The 17,730-nt window shown below is 42.0% G+C and overlaps 1 protein-coding gene across 3 annotated transcripts in view; it reads left to right on the forward strand.

Annotated features, from left to right (window-relative positions):
* arhgef4 (Rho guanine nucleotide exchange factor (GEF) 4) overlaps positions 1-17,730 on the forward strand; it is a 110,021-nt gene that overhangs the window by 76,034 nt on the left and 16,257 nt on the right. For 2 of the 3 annotated variants that reach the window (XM_004572071.6, XM_004572072.5), the window contains 4 exons: positions 9,724-9,903; positions 10,101-10,301; positions 16,491-16,670; positions 16,944-17,176. In XM_004572071.6, the coding sequence (XP_004572128.1) occupies positions 9,724-9,903; positions 10,101-10,301; positions 16,491-16,670; positions 16,944-17,176 (794 nt within the window). Of the gene's footprint in view, positions 1-153; positions 1,201-9,723; positions 9,904-10,100; positions 10,302-16,490; positions 16,671-16,943; positions 17,177-17,730 lie in introns of those variants that run through there. The other variant, XM_012924969.3, reaches the window with a different exon arrangement.

A 17,730-nucleotide genomic window follows, 5' to 3' on the forward strand; every position in this document is an offset into this window, starting at 1 on the left:
TACCCTGCCCCCCTCTTTGCTGCCCTCCAATGGGTTACAATGTGCTTGCCTCAACTACTGTGGTATCTAGGATATGCTGACACACTCCGCATTCTGATTGGCTGCCAGCTTATGCAAGGGTGGGCACAATATAAAAGGGAAGGGAAGGAAGGGGAGAATAAAGGAAACAAGGTTGATCCTAGTAGTTAGATGGTTGAGGTAGCACAGCTCCAGGCAGAGCACTGAGCACCATTTTAGAAGGAGCTCTTAATGGAGAGAAAAGATGAGCACAGATACAACAAGCCAGCTCCAAATGGCCATTTGGTTTAAGAGGTAGAAAAAAGAGTTTATGTAGGCTACAGAAAAGAACGCTCTGGAAAACAAGCGGACAGACGGAAAAAGGACGAGCCATGATCACGTATCGGAGCGGTGCAGCAACCCACTGGCTGTCTTTCATCCTGATATCCTGACTAAAAGAGAGAAGAGCCAGAAGGAAAAAAGACAGAAGTGGTGGATACAAAGAAGACAGAGAGAGGAGGAGGGGAGGTGCTTTTTCCTCAAAGAAAAGAAAGGGAGTAAAAGAGGAGGAGGGGGGGTCCATGCTCAGCACGTAATACACAGATATCTTCCCAAAGCTTTACGCAGACGCTGACACAGGTAGGCACCCAGCCTCCACAGGCAGGCCGGGTCAACGCTGGCAAATTAGCAAAGTGGCAGGAAAAACAGAGGAGGACACCGCTGGAGCTGAGCGGAGGAAGAAAGCAGCCCGAGAGGATACTGACATCGATAGTCGAGAAGGAGGACGAGGTGACGCGGTGTGGTGTGGAGGCTTGGTGTTGAGGGAGAGAAGACGGGGGAGGGGAGGTGGTGCTGAGGAGGAAGAGGAAGAAGCTAGGGAACTGATGGCTCGTGGCGGTGGTTCAGGGAGGTGGAGCAGGCAGAGGATGGGATTCTTAAACACTATGCTGCGCTGCAACCTACCCCCAGAGACCCAGAAGGTGGTGGTGTTCATCATCATGATGTTGCTGATAATCATCAATGTAGTTCTCATGTTCCTACTGGCCTTCCAGTAGAGCGCACACAGACCAACACTCTCTGTCATAGACACAAACTAAGACTCCTAGATGGAGGAGGAGACCAGGTGAAGTACAAACAGAAGAACAGAGGAGCGCTGTGTTGTTTGGACTGATGGGCTTCCAGCATGGCAGCAGCAGAACACAGGTACAATCAGCAGGAGGGCAAAGGGACGGATGATGTGTGTTTAATAGACATATACAAATGGTTACACTAATGATCTGTGGTGCAGACAGTTTCTGTGACTCCAGCCTCCACTACAATCCAACAGTGGATTTGAGATTGTTTTGCTGGGAGGAAACTTGTGTCATTCTTCTTTTTTTGTTTTTAATTATTATTTATTTATTGCAAAAAAAGTTGTTAACGTTGTTAATATTGTGTTAACAATAGAGCAACATTTATGTTGTTATTGTGCTGAATTGATAAAGTAGATTCTGCAGAAGGGCCTCGTGCCATCACTGTGTAAGACTGAGCAGAAAAGTGTCACACCGTTCATTGTTGAATTCATGGTTTTGGTAAGGAGTTTAACATCTTCTTAAGTATTTATTTATCAATTCCTGCTTTATGATTGACAGGTTGCCACAGTAACACAGTGTCCTCAAATTCCAGTTCAGACCTTTCCTTCACTGGTTTCATGAGCCAAGATGGTGACATTAAAATGCACCCCCAGACTCCAAACATACTCACCAATGATCTTCTCAGAAATCACGTTGATGATGAGACACACAGCTAATTCCCTACATTCATGACTATGAGAATGTTACTCAAAGCCTGGAGGAGACTCCTGCATCAAAGTAAAATGTGGTCTTATAAAGCAAAATCAATCTAATGGTTTCCACCATCATAAATGAAAATAAGTGGATGGACATTAGATCACCAAGGTAATACAAAATGAAATAAGAAGGTTTAAGTGGCTCTTTTTACTTCTTATTTTCAGTGAGCACTTTGAGTGAGTTCTATTCTAAGTGTTTCAAAGCTGGTTAAATGATACAGTTAACATTCTCAGATAATTTAATAGTTGTAGCTTATGTCTTAATTGTTTTCTTTTAATTTGAAGTTTTTATTTTTATACTTTTTAGAACAGAAATTGTTGAACAGAGTCAGGTTCAAAAGAAGAGTATTTATTGGTAAATAAATAAAATCCAAGTTTATATTTCCAGCATTCTGTTTACCAAGTGGAAAGATATCAGCTAAACAGTTTAAATCAGGGATGTGAACAGACCCAGCTCGGCACCCTTGAAAAACCCAGAACTGGCCCGGCCCTGTAGTATGTGAGGCCAAAGCAGGACAGCCATAGCTCTCCTCAAGCACCAGTAAACCAGCACACTTGCAGTCTTTAATGCCTCTCTGCAGCTTCTCTCCTTCTTTTATTTGGGGCGATCGTGGCTCAAGAGTTGGGACTTCGCCTTGTAATCGGAAGGTTGCCGAGTCTCGGTTGTTGTGTCCTTGGGCAAGACACTTCACCCGTTGCCTACTGGTGGTGGTCAGAGGGCCCGGTGGCGCCAGTGTCCGGCAGCCTCGCCTCTGTCAGTGCGCCCCAGGGTGGCTGTGGCTACAATGTAGCTGCCATCACCAGTGTGTGGATGACTGCATGTGTAAAGCGCTTTGGGGTCCTTAGGGACATGTATACAAATACAGGCCATTTTATCCAAAACCCTACAATGTGTCTCACCCCTCCCTGAGCCTGGTTCTGCCGGAGGTTTCTTCCTGTTAAAAGGGAGTTCTTCCTTCCCACTGTCGCCAAAGTGCTTGCTCATAGGGGGTTATATGGGGTTTTCTTTGTATTATTGTAGGGTCTTTACCTTACAGTATAAAGCATCCTGAGGACACTGTTGTTGTGATTTGGCGCTGCATAAATAAAATTGAACGGAACCTCATCGTCTTAGAGACTGTGTCTACTCCCAGACCACCCAAACCCAGCAACAATGATTTGAACATAAAACAAAGAAAGACCAGCACAGTATCCACTAATGCAAAATCTAATAAAACTGTGAAATGTGGCTTAGTGCCTATCCGGTTGTTCAGTGATGACGCGACGAATCCTACTTCCGGGTCTAAAGTAGTCTGCGTTTAATATGGCTTTTGTGTTGTTAACATGTTTAATGTTTTGTATTTTCTTCTATTTGATCTCAAAAAGCTCCTAAAACAGTCAGTGATCCCTGTTGACCTCCCTCGGCTTTTATTACCGCTAATCATTTATTTAAGCTCAGTTTTTAAAACCTTAGGATGTAACTACAGCCCAGCCCATGCAGCAGTATATGAATGACTAACCTCGTGTTGTGGATGGATTATCTCAGTTGTTCTCCTGGCTGAAGTTTGGTCCTTTTACAGCATCCTGCCATGCGATTACATTTGTTCCTGACCACCGAGAACACTCACGTTAACTTTTATCAGTGGAAAAAAAGTTAGCTTGTTTATATTATGCTAACATAGCTGTGTCGCTAGCGGTCACGTAGCAAATCATTATATACCAGCTAGCCCAACTTCAGTAACCCTACAAACGTCACTGCTGTTTAGTTTTCTGTCTTCATTTATGCTGGAAGTGATAGCAGAGCTGTACGTTTTAATTTGTTTCCAAAACCCCGCAGTCAGGACATGCTATATTGTATTTAGATAGAAGCTAGCGAGCTAACTCCCTGCTAACTTCTAACTCCGTTAAATGTCATAAATTCCGTTTTCATGGATGCCTGGATGTTAAACTCAATTGTTACACCTGGTAGAGCAGAACGCTGATCATTTTATTAAAGATAAAAGACTTTAGACAGTTTTTCAACTCTCAGTAATGCCATAGTGATCATTTGATATATGGACCTGCAGCAGAGTTTAGGTCCAGACACGGCTAGTGACGTCAGACTGAACAACCGGATTAGTACATAAATCATTTATTGATGAACACATTGATTTACTCTGCACAGCAGGATGATTATGTTAGTTTAAATGAATCAGCACCCCCGAATCTTACTCTGTGTCAATCCTTGAAGCACAGGCTGAGGAGGGAGAGTGGCAGCAATCTTCCACTCCAGCTTATTAATCAACCAAAGACCCACACAGAGTTTTAAAGGATTTGAAAGCTTGGTGCTTAGCCTTTCCTAACTGGAAAACTGAAAAATGGTTTTATTTGTTGTTATTTATCGTCAGCCTGTCCTTACTCAGAGTTTAGTGCTCGACTCATTAATTACTCAGCTCAAATAAAATAATTATTGTGGGTGAGTTGAACATCCATATTGAAAATGACAGACTCAACACACCATGAGCCAGTTGACTCTAATAATAGAGTAAACCATTATTAGAGTCAACTGGCTCATCTCAAAATGTAAAACAACACACCCACCACTTTAATCAACTCTAGATCTTTTTTCTGACAAATGACATAGAAACTGAACATTGAAATGTAATCACTCTTTTGTCTGATCATTTCTGATCGTTTAAATGTACAGCAATGATTTGCAGAGTACTGGGGAATACACCTCATCACACTTTTGAAAGTGCTGTAACGAAGTTTAAGGATATCATTCCTCAACCTTATCTTCTCCAATGTTCCAACACGGGAGAGCAGCTACCTTAACTCTACTCCCACAGAATCCGATTATCCTGTTAGTAGTTTTACATCTTCACTGCGTACAGCTCTTGATCCTGTGGCTACTCTAAAAAAGAAAGCCACAAATCAGAACTACTAGACTCTCTGGTATATAACTCTTAAATGTAAAGATAAAGTCATGGCCAGGGTATTTTTCTGTCTGTTTTTAGTTGTGTGGTGGAGCTGTTGTTTCCAGGGGGTCTGCCTTGAGGTGTTGTGGATTCTTTGGCTTCTGATCATTAACCCCTTGTTGAGTGGGCGGTATTTAAGATTTGGGGTAAAGTGATAAGGCGTCTAAAGGACAAACTTGCCAATGAGGAAAGACTAGGTCTTTAGATGAGCTAGCTGATTTGGCTGTTTGAATCGACCATTGCACATTTCTCTCCCACTGACTTTTCCCAGTTGCATTAGAGGAATGGTAGCATTGGTTGGAGGGGACAGAACAGCCTCCCTCATTTGGACAGATCACCAAAAATGTATCATCTCTTCAAAAAAACAGAAATATTGCCCCAGGGCCTGAAATGTTAAACCTGACTGCCTCTCATGCCAGGTTGCACCCGAGCAATGAACATCAGCACCCACAACAATTCTGCCTCCATCTTGTGTTATAGTGGGAATGTTGATTTGATAAATAATGGACCAGGTAAAGTGAGTTTAGCTTAGATGGCATAATTCTGGCATGGGTCTGACCAATTGCACCTTTGTTCCATCAACTGTTAGCTACTTAGTTGAGTTGAGTATGTGCCCAACATGTTCACCTCCTCTGCCATGGGCTATCACCGTTTGCGGCATCTTTAGGTTATCAGCCGCCTTTTCTTCTTCTTCTTCTCGCAGTCCCATCAATTCATCACCACATGCGCCACTGCAGTCGCATTTTGGCGTCAAACTGCACTGTGGAGGTCTGCCGAACAAAACCTCTGCTTGGCTGATCAGCATAGGACCCCGGCTCTGTCCTATGCAGTCGATTTATCGACCCATTTGAAATTGTGCACATTATCAACCTGTCTGCAATCCGCTTAAAGCTTCCAGCAGCTATGATACATCCCTCGTTCAATGTCTCCCAGATTAAGACCATTTCTTCCAGCGTACTGTGACTCATACCAAGTCTCCTCACCTCACCCAGTTGGTGGACAATTGTCCAATTCTTATCCATTCACAACATTCTGGATGTCTGGCAGCGGGGTGGGTGTCTTCAGTTTCTGGTGAACTGAGAGGGCTATAGCCTGGAGGAAAGATTCTGGATTCCCCAGTCTTTCATTATGGATCCTTTTATAGACCTTCATAGGGCTCATCCAGGTAAGCCAGGTAGCCGCCTGGTGGCAACCGTTGGGGTGGGGTGGGGTGGGGTGGGGGGGGGGGGGGGGGGGGGGTACTATCATGGCCAGGGTATTTTTAGGTTCTTTTTTGTTATGTGTTGGAGCTGTTGTTTCCTTCTAAGGAGTGGAGTTGTGGAGTTAAATTCTTCCCCTCATACCTAATCCGCATCCCCTCATTGAGCGGGTGGTATTTATTCATTTCACCCACTCAGTGATAAAGTGGTTTTCCTGTTAGTGAGTTTAGTCTATGCTTCATTCAGTAGTATTCTGTCACCTCTTCATTCCAGCTTTCCAGATGTCAGCTGATTTCTTGTCATCCTGTCCACAATCTCTAGCTCATCTTCAGATTCTTTTTCAGAGACAGTAATTGTGAGCTGCAGCTGCAACTGCCTACCCACTCTCCACCATAACTTTCGTGTTCCCTAAAATTTTAACATTGGACAGTCCCTAGATCTAGAAACCCAGGGCAAAAACACACAGCCCAATCACAAGTTTGCCCAAACACAAGCTTCCTCCACCCTCTCTACTTTCAGACTTAAAACTTTCCATTTTTATAAAGCGTATACTTAGGGCTCTATCAGATGACCCTGACTCCTCCTTTAGTTATGCTACAATAAGTCTAGGTCCATGATGCACTGAGCGGTTCTTCTTCATTCAATTATTGTGGGTGATTTTAACAACCATGTGGATGTATCTGTGAAGGTTCTCAGTCATTCAGGTCATCGTAGTCTAAGGAGCTTGGAAAGAAAAGTGTCTAAAGTTTCTTGAAGACGTTTCACCCCTCATCAGAGAAGCTTCTTTGGTTTTAAGAGCAGCTGGTGGAGAGTCCCAGATTTTAAGCCCTATGGGAGCGTACCCCAAGTGGGGATGATAAAAATGACAGCCTCAACACAGCATTTAACCTGCTATTAGTTATTAATCTCTCTCAAAATGTAAAAGAACCCACCCACCACTTTAATCACACTCTGGAGAGTCCTCTTCACACACTGAGGTTAATTATGGAGTTCCACAGGGTTCAGTGCTAGGACCAATTCTGTTTACATTATACATGCTTCCCTTAGGCAGCATCATTAGAAGACATAGCATACATTTACACTGCTATGCTGATGACACCCAGCTCTATCTGTCCATGAAGCCAGATAACACACACCAATGAGTTAAACTGCAGGAATGTCTTAAAGACATAAAGACCTGGATGGCCGCTAACTTTCTGCTTCTTAATTCAGATCAAACTGAGGTTATTGTACTCGGCCCTGAAAAGCTTAGAAATATGGTATCTAACCAGATCCTTACTCTGGATGGCATTACCTTGGCCTCCAGTAACACTGTGAGGAACCTTGGAGTCATTTTTGACCAGGACATGTCCTTCAATGCACATATTAAACAAATATGTAAGACTGCTTTCTTCCATTTGCGCAACATCTCTAAAATTAGAAATATCCTGTCTCAGAGTGATGCTGAAAAACTAGTTCATGCATTTATTACTTCCAGGCTGGACGACTGTAATTCATTATTATCAGGAAGTCCTAAAAACTCCCTGAAAAGCCTTCAGCTAATCCAAAATGCTGCAGCAAGAGTCCTGACAGGGACTAGAAAGACAGAGCAGATTTCTCCTGTTTTGGCTTCCTGTTAAATCCAGAATTCAAAATCCTGCTCCTCACATACAAGGTCTTAAATAATCAGGCCCCATCTTATCTTAATGACCTTGTAGTACCATATCACCCAATTATCTGTAAGTTAAGCTGTAATGCTTGTGAAAATTTGATTAAAAGCTCAAAATTCATGTCCTCCTTTGCATTTTCCAGTGTCATCCAATGTGCCCGATTTGGGTATTTGCTCAATTCTGTGCCCCGGGCCTTATGTTTGACACCCCTGGTTTGATGTTTTCCAGTGGCAATGGAACTTTGTAACTGCTCCATACAGGCACATTACTGTCAGAGCAGAAGTGTGGGTACGATTTTGTGTGTCTGTGTGTGTATGTGTCTATGCACACACACATACATCTGTGTTAGCAGATGTGTTAGGTCACAAGCAGAATCGGTTTATTACAATTCTGATGTTTAATGAGCCAGTGTTGAAACGACTTAAAATCCCATTGACTGGCTATTGTCAGTCAGCTTCTGTCATCATTTTCCATCAGCACAAACCTCATTAAGAGATGTATTTTTATCTATTATAATTTGTATATTTTATTAACATTCAGATGAGGTCCTGCTGTGTCATTAAAATCTAAATCAAAAGACAAGTGAGCAGAGAGGAGGGATGCTCAGCTGATACATCAGGATTTATGTTGTGTCTGCAGAAATGTGAGGCTGAGCAAAATTATGCATGGTCTTTGTAAGCCTGAAGCCATGATGGCGCAGTGAACCTGGTGGAGCATACAAGGCACCGTGATGATCACCTCAGAGTTTTCCTCAGTAACACTGCTCCCATCTGGGAGGGGTGGCTGTAACTCAGGAGGTAGAGCAGATCAGCTGCTGACCGGAAGGTTGGTGGTTTGATCCCTGGCTCCCCCAGTTTGCATGCCAAATATCCTTGGGCAAGATACTAACCCCGACTTGCTCTCCGATGCATCCATTGGAGTATGAATGCGTATGAATGATAGTTAGAAAGCACTCACTGTATAGATAATAGCGCTTGTGTGTATGGGGTGAATGCGGCGTGTTGGATAGAGTACTCCAGGAGAGTAGAAAAGCGCTTCCTCTGTTTCTTCTTCTTCCATAATGTATCTCCTTCTAAGTTTAATTTGATTTTAGCTTCTCAGTGATTTTTTATTCTGTGGACGCTGTCAAAACACAAAATGATAGCACACACAGCCGTTAACGGCAGGCTTTAATCTTGGTGGCTCCTGGGTTGTTCCTGAACATACTACCAAATTGTTCTATCCGTTTAACTTGTACTTACATACAGTTTGAGCTGTTGATCCTGTTATGGTATTTGGTGCTATATAAATAAAATTGAGCTGAAATTGAATCCTGGAATCTGCAGCTGTTTAGAAATGGCCCATTAATTCTGGCCGTTCCAAAGCCTTGACTTTAATCCTTTTCAAAAGTTTGTAGACTGTGCTTAAAGCCAGGGCCATACCAGGAAACCAATTAATTTAAGTGAACTCTAGCACTTATGCTAAGAAGAGTGGACAAATATACAGCCAGACTTAGCCATCAACAACATTCAGGCATATCTAAAGCATCTGGTTGAGGTGCACCTTACTAAGAGATATTTTACCAGATATTAGTAGGGCTGTATGTAGACTTTTGACCCCGTGTGAATTAGAAAAAAATCAAAAATATATTAAAACTTGAAATTCTGCTGTGCAGAGTGTGGTGGAAGCGTGCGGACTCAAATGCATGGAGGTGTCTGTAAAGATGAGTGTTAATTACATGAGTGCCTAAAGTAGATCCGATTCCAGAAACAGGAAACTGAAAAAGTACATGGAAAAATACAAACCCTAGGAAAACCAAGAATAAGAGATTTAAAGAAAAGAAAAACTACAATCCAAAAAGCTTAAACTCACTGAGTAAACAGACCCAGGATATAGTAAAGATGTGTACACTCATTTCACCCTAAGAAAAGGAACAGTTAAAAGAAATCAATGCCCAAAATGACCACAACATTCATGCCCATGAAGCGTGTATGCAAGCTTCAGACCACACCTGTACCTGGCTAGAAGGCTGAAAGAGTTCTTACATTAATCCTGTATACCATGACTCTACTGCAGTCCCAACCAGAAGTTGATTGTATGTGACCACAGTCCCTCCTGTTGTTGTTTCTCTGCAGCTCATCAGTGATGGCAGTGTGGTGTATGCAGAGGGGCTCTGGGACCATGTTACCATGGATGACCAGGAGTTAGGTTTCAAGGCCGGTGATGTCATTGAAGTAGTGGATGCAACTAACAAGGAGTGGTGGTGGGGTCGCATCATGGACAGTGAGGGCTGGTTCCCTGCCAGCTTTGTACGGGTGAGAAACTCTGTTCTGACTGTACTCTGGTGCATTTTCAATCATCCAGGTAAGGATATACGGGATATATATCAAAAGACATCAAACTGCTACTAAACTTTGGCATCTGTGAAGAAAAAGATGACATTGAAAGACAGGGTTATTATTTGAGCCACTTAGAGTCATTGCATACTTTTAACACTGCCTGCATTCTCCAGTTGCGTGTGAACCAGGACGAACCCATGGACGAGTATCTGGCCCACCTAGAGGAGGCTCAGGCTGGAGAAGAGGACCGGGCAAGTCTGGGCCTGTTGCTGGGACCTGGTTTACCCTGCAAAGAGCAGATGAGAACAAATGTCATCAATGAGATTATGAGCACAGAGAGAGACTACATCAAGCACCTGAAAGACATCTGTGAGGTTTGCATTGAAATTGATTGGTGTTTTACTTGGGACATATCTGTTCGAGCTTCATCTAGAAATCGATTTCTAGATGAGGAACTTTGTCTGCTTAACTCTCTTGTATGTCTCCAATATATCTGCCAACCCTCTAAATGTCTAAATTCTCCCGTAGTTTCATTGACCATCTCATTTTGCCATTTTTCTCATCCCATTATTTGCTTGACCAGCTCGAACTTTATTGTGAATGACTGTATTACACCTGTTCTGAGTGTCAACATACACTCCCCACAGTATTTAACCTGCAGCCTGATTCAAGTCAAGGGTGCATGATAATGTATACACAGGTTACATCCTTCGATTCATTTTCTTTACCGCTTGTACAAGCTCCAGCACCTGAGTGTCACTGAGCTTAGCCCAACTGTTAATGCATAAGAGGCCTGAGGATTGATCACAGGGCTGACAAATAAGGACAAACTGTCATTTACATTCACATTAATATCTATGAAATGTAGATATTTATGAGTAAATCATGTCTTTGGACTGTGGGCAGAGTACAGACCAGCACAGGGACTTGCTGAATGAATTACAACCCTCTCTTAGCTTTTGTTGTTGCCTATTTTTTTTAAGAGCAAGACTTTAAAACGTGCAATATTTTGTAATAAAAAAAAAAGACAAACAATGCTTCTTTATTAAAGTGTACAACAAGCCAGAGTCACATTTTCAACAGACATGTCATCTTCCAGGTCAGAACTTTAATGTAAGAATTCAGTTCAGTTCAGTTTTATTTATACATCAAACTAGATTCGCCTCAAGACCCTTTACAATGTGCAACAGAGACCCTACAATAATACAGGAGCCCCAAAGATCAAGCACTTGGCAACAGTGGGAAGGTAAAACTCCCTTTTAAAAGGAAGAAACCTCCCTCATGGAGGGGGCGGCCAGTTTGGTTTGAGGAGAGGGAGACAGGACCAAAGACACCCTGTGGAAGAGAAGGTTAATACTCCAAGAATGCAAAATTCCACCAAAGCACTCACTCCCTGGGCACTATTTACTTTGGCTTTGTATACATTTATGAGTTTTCTGGCTCTTTCCTTTAACGACAAATCTATCTATCTATGTATATATATATATATATATATATTAGGGGTGCAACGATACACAAAATTCACGGTTCGGTTCGATACTTTGGTTTCACGGTTCGATATTTTTTCGATACAAAAAAAATGTTCATGCCTTTTTAATTTGTCATTTATTAAAATTATAAATATATATTTTAACTCAAAAGTACAGTTTTTAAATTTAACCCTAACCCTTGTGCGTGTTTTTTTATTTTGACAGCGAATGCGCACCTGCGGACCACTTATGTGCAGCCCTGGTTATTTAGCTCATCATATTGCAGCCCCAGAAATTCTTTTGTCCATGAAACCATAAAGCTGCACTTTCTTTTTGCCTTATAGTCTGATTTGTCATAACTTCTCCGTTTTGTGGTAAGCTTTTCTTTGGCTGTCACTTCTTCACCCTGACCTGTCTTATTTGGCTCAGCAGAACTAAAATATATATATCTGTCTGTGAAGGTTCTCAGTCATCCAGGTCATCGTAGTCAAATATATATCCTGCTGCTTTTACACACGTACTCACATAAGCTCAGCGATTCTCTGCGCGATCAACCTCTCACATGTTTAAGCTTGCTGCGGGAGATTTCACTTGTCATGTTTGCATAGTAAGCTAACGATTAATAAGACGATGTCAGAGGAATTGGTGCACAAATTATCATCACTCACCGATCAGTGCTGTCGCTCTCTATACACAGTTCGCGAGATTGCAAAGTGAAAGCAAAAAAACAAGCGCAAATTCAAACGCGATTTCAATATGTCACATATTGACAGTGGCTCACCGATGCCAATGACATAATTACCCAGCTACATTTCTGAAAGAATGAAAAAGCATTGACATATATTTTTCCTTCCTACAATAGCCCGACGGGCAGGGCAGAGATAGATTTTGGTAGCCCGACGGGAAAAATCGCTAGCCCTGGGACATCGGGCTAGCGATATTGCGAGCCCTGTATCTGATTGAGGAATACAGGGCTAGCGAGAATTTAATTTTCATCACGTTTCTCCTCGTACGTTCACGGCTCCTTTTGCTCACGTTAAAATGCTGCTGCAGAGGAAATTTAATCACCACGTTTACAGAGAAATGGCTCTTTCCAAAATAAAAGCTATACTATACGCTTCTTCTGGGCTATATTCTCAGCAGCATATTAAACATATCAGGTCCCCATAAGGAGAATCCTGTGCTAACGGCTGTCTAAAGGACTCGGCTAAAGTTAGTAGCATGCTTGTTGTTTTTGTCTTTGCACTAGGATGATGTCGGTGTAAATTTGCAGTCATATTCGTTGTGTTCCCACTAGTGCTTTCAGGTTAATCTCGTTGAAATGACCTTAACGCCACAACACGGCAAATCTCCGTTAACGAGCTACCGCCGATCGCCCCGTGCATGGGGCTAGACGGCCAACATGTTAACGAGCTAACTGCGCTAACACACTAGCTCCCACCCATGTAATTGAGCATTGCGTGGCACATCCAACATACTGTTTTACTTTAGTCCATGACTCGCTTACCTTCAGGGTCATACGTCACATGAAAACCAAAATAGTTCCAAACGCCAGATCTGAATGAGGGTGAGGGAGGTTCAATTTGCCATGTTGCAAGCAGAGCTTAGCTTCTGTCTCGCTAGCTTGCCCTGTGCTCTTCCTTCTGACTATGCTGTCTGTGTTGAGTGCTCAGTGGATTTGCGCTCGACAGTGCAGCCTAGGCGGAGTAGTCGAACGCAGATTCACTGAGCGCTCAACACAGACAGCATCGTCAGAAGGAAAGCTGATAAAATAAATTACAAATGTTGTATTGTTCGATACATATGCGTACCGAACCGAAAGCACTGTATCGAACGGTTCAATATCGATACAAATATCGTTGCACCCCTAATATATATATATACAGTGGGGCAAAAAAGTATTTAGTCAGCCACCGATTGTGCAAGTTCCCCCACTTAAAATATAGCCTCTGTAGAAATTATCCACACCCTCACTTACCTTAACTGCACTACTGTATAGCCCTGTGTAAACAATCATTCTGTACATACGATAATTTTTAACCCTACAACTGTTTACAACTTGCATAGTTCCCATTTCTGTATAGCTGTATATCTCAGATTCCTGTAAAGTTATTTATTTCATATTCTGTATAGTTTTTCATATTTATATCCTGTTCATATCCTGTACATAGCTTGTACTCACTACAGCCTGTACATACTTATAGTTATAGAATATTCACAACATACTTCATACCGTATACATTATAACATACCATAATAGACCCATTTCTGTAATATACTCACATATCTATATTATTGCTAATATATATTGTAATATATCTATATCACTAAGCACTTCTGGATGGATGCAAACTGCATTTCGTTGCCCTGTACCTGTGCATGTGCAATGACAATAAAGTTGAATTCTATTCTATTCTATTAAAATGATGACAGAGGTCAGTAATTTGCACCAGAGGTACACTTCAACTGTGAGAGACAGAATGTGAAAAAAAAAATCCATGAATCCACATGGTAGGATTTGTAAAGAATTTATTGGTAAATCAGGGTGGAAAATAAGTATTTGGTCAATAACAAAAATACAACTCAATACTTTGTAACATAACCTTTGTTGGCAATAACAGAGGTCAAACGTTTACTATAGGTCTTTACCAGGTTTGCACACACAGTAGCTGGTATTTTGCCCCATTCCTCCATGCAGATCTTCTCGAGAGCAGTGATGTTTTGGGGCTGTCGCCGAGCAACACGGACTTTCAACTCCCGCCACAGATTTTCTATGGGGTTGAGGTCTGGAGACTGGCTAGGCCACTCCAGGACTTTCAAATGCTTCTTACGGAGCCACTCCTTTGTTGCCCGGGCGGTGTGTTTTGGATCATTGTCATGTTGGAAGACCCAGCCTCGTTTCATCTTCAAAGTTCTCACTGATGGAAGGAGGTTTTGGCTCAAAATCTCACGATACATGGCCCCATTCATTCTGTCCTTAACACGGATCAGTCGTCCTGTCCCCTTGGCAGAAAAACAGCCCCATAACATGATGTTTCCACCCCCATGCTTCACAGTAGGTATGGTGTTCTTGGGATGCAACTCCGTATTCTTCTTCCTCCAAACACGACGAGTTGAGTTTATACCAAAAAGTTCTACTTTGGTTTCATTTGACCACATGACATTCTCCCAATCCTCTGCTGTATCATCCATGTGCTCTCTGGCAAACTTCAGACGGGCCTGGACATGCACTGGCTTCAGCAGCGGAACACGTCTGGCACTGCGGGATTTGATTCCCTGCCGTTGTAGTGTGTTACTGATGGTGACCTTTGTTACTTTGGTCCCAGCTCTCTGCAGGACATTCACCAGGTCCCCCCGTGTGGTTCTGGGATCTTTGCTCACCGTTCTCATGATCATTTTGACCCCACGGGATGAGATCTTGCGTGGAGCCCCAGATCGAGGGAGATTATCAGTGGTCTTGTATGTCTTCCATTTTCTGATGATTGCTCCCACAGTTGATTTTTTCACACCAAGCTGCTTGCCTATTGTAGATTCACTCTTCCCAGTCTGGTGCAGGTCTACAATACTTTTCCTGGTGTCCTTCCAAAGCTCTTTGGTCTTGGCCATGGCGGAGTTTGGAGTCTGACTGTTTGAGGCTGTGGACAGGTGTCTTTTATACAGATGATGAGTTTAAACAGGTGCCATTCATACAGGTAACGAGTGGGGGACAGAAAAGCTTCTTACAGAAGACGTTACAGGTCTGTGAGAGCCAGAGATTTTCCTTGTTTGAGGTGACCAAATACTTATTTTCCACCCTAATTTACCAATAAATTCTTTACAAATCCTACCATGTGAATTCATGGATTTTTTTTTCACATTCCGTCTCTCACAGTTGAAGTGTACCTCTGGTGCAAATTACTGACCTCTGTCATCATTTTAAGTGGGGGAACTTGCACAATCGGTGGCTGACTAAATACTTTTTTGCCCCACTGTATATGTATATATATATATATATATATATATATATATATATATATATATATATTTATATAGATATTTAATTCTTTTTTTTGAAAATGGATTGTTAAATTAACTTACGTTATAATTTTTTTGGGGGCAATTTATTGCTTAAAATGGAATTTCAGGTTTTCATTATTTATAATTGCCATATACCAGTTTCATTGCCTAAATCTTGCCAATAAAAGCAAAAGTAACAGAATTAATTTTTAAATACAAAAAGACATTTTAGGAAAGTTTGACCTTATTAGATCTCCAGGACAATATTAAATTGTATTGAAGAAATTTTCAAAATGTGATGATGCCAGCATCAGCTCAGTTTCAATTCAGTTGTATTTATATTGCGCCAAATCACAGCAACAGTTGTCTCACTTGCAACATCACTGGTATGCACTGAGTTACACTACGTTCTTCTTTTAGAAGGGTTCAGTTTTTGATTAGCAAAACATTCACCAACGGTTATACTTTATCTCACCAGTTTAATTTCACATAGCAGTAGTTTTGCATATACACTTTCATAACAAGTTTTAAAAACCACTTTTCCAGTTCTCACACCCATCTGCACTTACACAAAGGACAATTTACATCTAAATGTTGGCAAGTATACTCCTAAACTTCATAAACTTCATTCTTATTACTACTGAAATGATAACACTGTGGCCCATTTTGATTGGGGGGGGGGGGGGGGGGGGGGGTGAGCATGCGCATAATGAGAACCAACATAAGCCCAGAGGCCCCAAGTGGCTGCAACCAACAGCAAAGACCAAGCTGCATTGGACAGCAGCATGCTGAGCAAAAAAGCACATTGGACGTTCTCCACCAGCGCCCAAGGCCCCCCAGCAAGATCCTGTCAGTGATTCTAAGTCCCTTTATTTGGCCCCCAAACCTGACCTGCATGTAGGAAAAAGAACTTTGGAAATCTGTCCTCCAGCATCAGGAAATCTGGGCCTGAACTCTGAGATAGTCTGAAATGTACAAATGACCAAATTCAAACCAAGTGGAAAAATGAGAGAGAACAGTTAGTCTGTGAACACACTGTGCTCTGTGTATGTTTGACATCTAAAATCAGCAGGTTTTCCTCCTGTCTCTGCCCCTCAGGGTTACATCAAACAGTGCCGCAAAAGGACAGACATGTTCACTGAAGAGCAGCTTCGTACCATCTTTGGGAATATCGAAGAGATCTACCGATTCCAAAGGAAGTTCCTCAAAGGTCTCGAGCAGAAGTTCAACAAGGAGCAGCCACATCTGAGTGAGATTGGTTGCTGCTTCCTTGAACATGTAAGCTGAATCAAAAAACAACAAAAAATCTTCAACTGGTTTTCTTAAAACCTTTAGAAAACCAGTTAACCCACACACACACTTCTGCTTTCAGTCCTTCTGAGTTGTCCATTTCATAGTGCTTATATTACACCTACATTTTTTTGCCTGATTAATTGAAAATGCTTTATGATGTTTCATGACAGGTCTGAGAGGTGTTTTCAGTCACATATTAAACACTCTTCCCACACCATTCTCTCACCTCTAGCCCGACTTGTTGTTGTCTGTGTTCAGCAAACAGATTTCCAGATCTATTCAGAGTATTGCAACAACCACCCCAATGCCTGCATCCAACTCTCCAAGTTGATGAAGGTCAACAAGTATGTATTCTTCTTTGAGGCTTGCCGACTGCTTCAGAAGATGATTGACATATCTTTGGATGGTTTTTTGCTGACTCCAGTTCAGAAGATCTGCAAGTACCCGCTGCAGCTGGCAGAACTGCTCAAATATACCAACCCTCAGCACAGGTGACTGTAAGCTCTTTGACAAACTGTCAGAATTTAAGTGCTCCCGAGCTAGCGAGGGTCCAGTTGGCTCCTCTCTATGACATACATTTCATCAGTAGACGAATCCAAAAATCCATGCAGACAGTCACATGCTTTTCTGTGTCAGGCCACCAACAAAGCTTTTCTCCAAATGAAAGCGCTAAAATAGCTTAATGATGACTTTTTCTCGATTTCAACAGTTGCCCGTGTGCACATGTGAGTATAACAGAATAACAGAATCACAAGTGGTGATATTTCAGAATTTAAGATTTCCTAAAGACTTAACCAGGGCATCACGTGGTCAGATGCAGTTATCTGAAGTTTTAAGTTTACACACTCTTTGGGTTTCATCTTCATTCTTAAGAGTGATGCAGCATTAAATCTTAGTGGGATATTCAGACATACACAGATTGAGGGAAAAAAAGAGCCTCTGCCTTAAACTGAATTTCAAACAATGATTGCCTACAGCGAGAAGGAAAAACTCCCTTTTAACAGGAAGACCTCTTAAATATTCAGACGTGTGGCTGAACCAGGCT

The sequence above is a fragment of the Maylandia zebra genome, linkage group LG9, assembly GCF_041146795.1.
Source record: "Maylandia zebra isolate NMK-2024a linkage group LG9, Mzebra_GT3a, whole genome shotgun sequence".
NCBI lineage: Eukaryota > Metazoa > Chordata > Actinopteri > Cichliformes > Cichlidae > Maylandia > Maylandia zebra.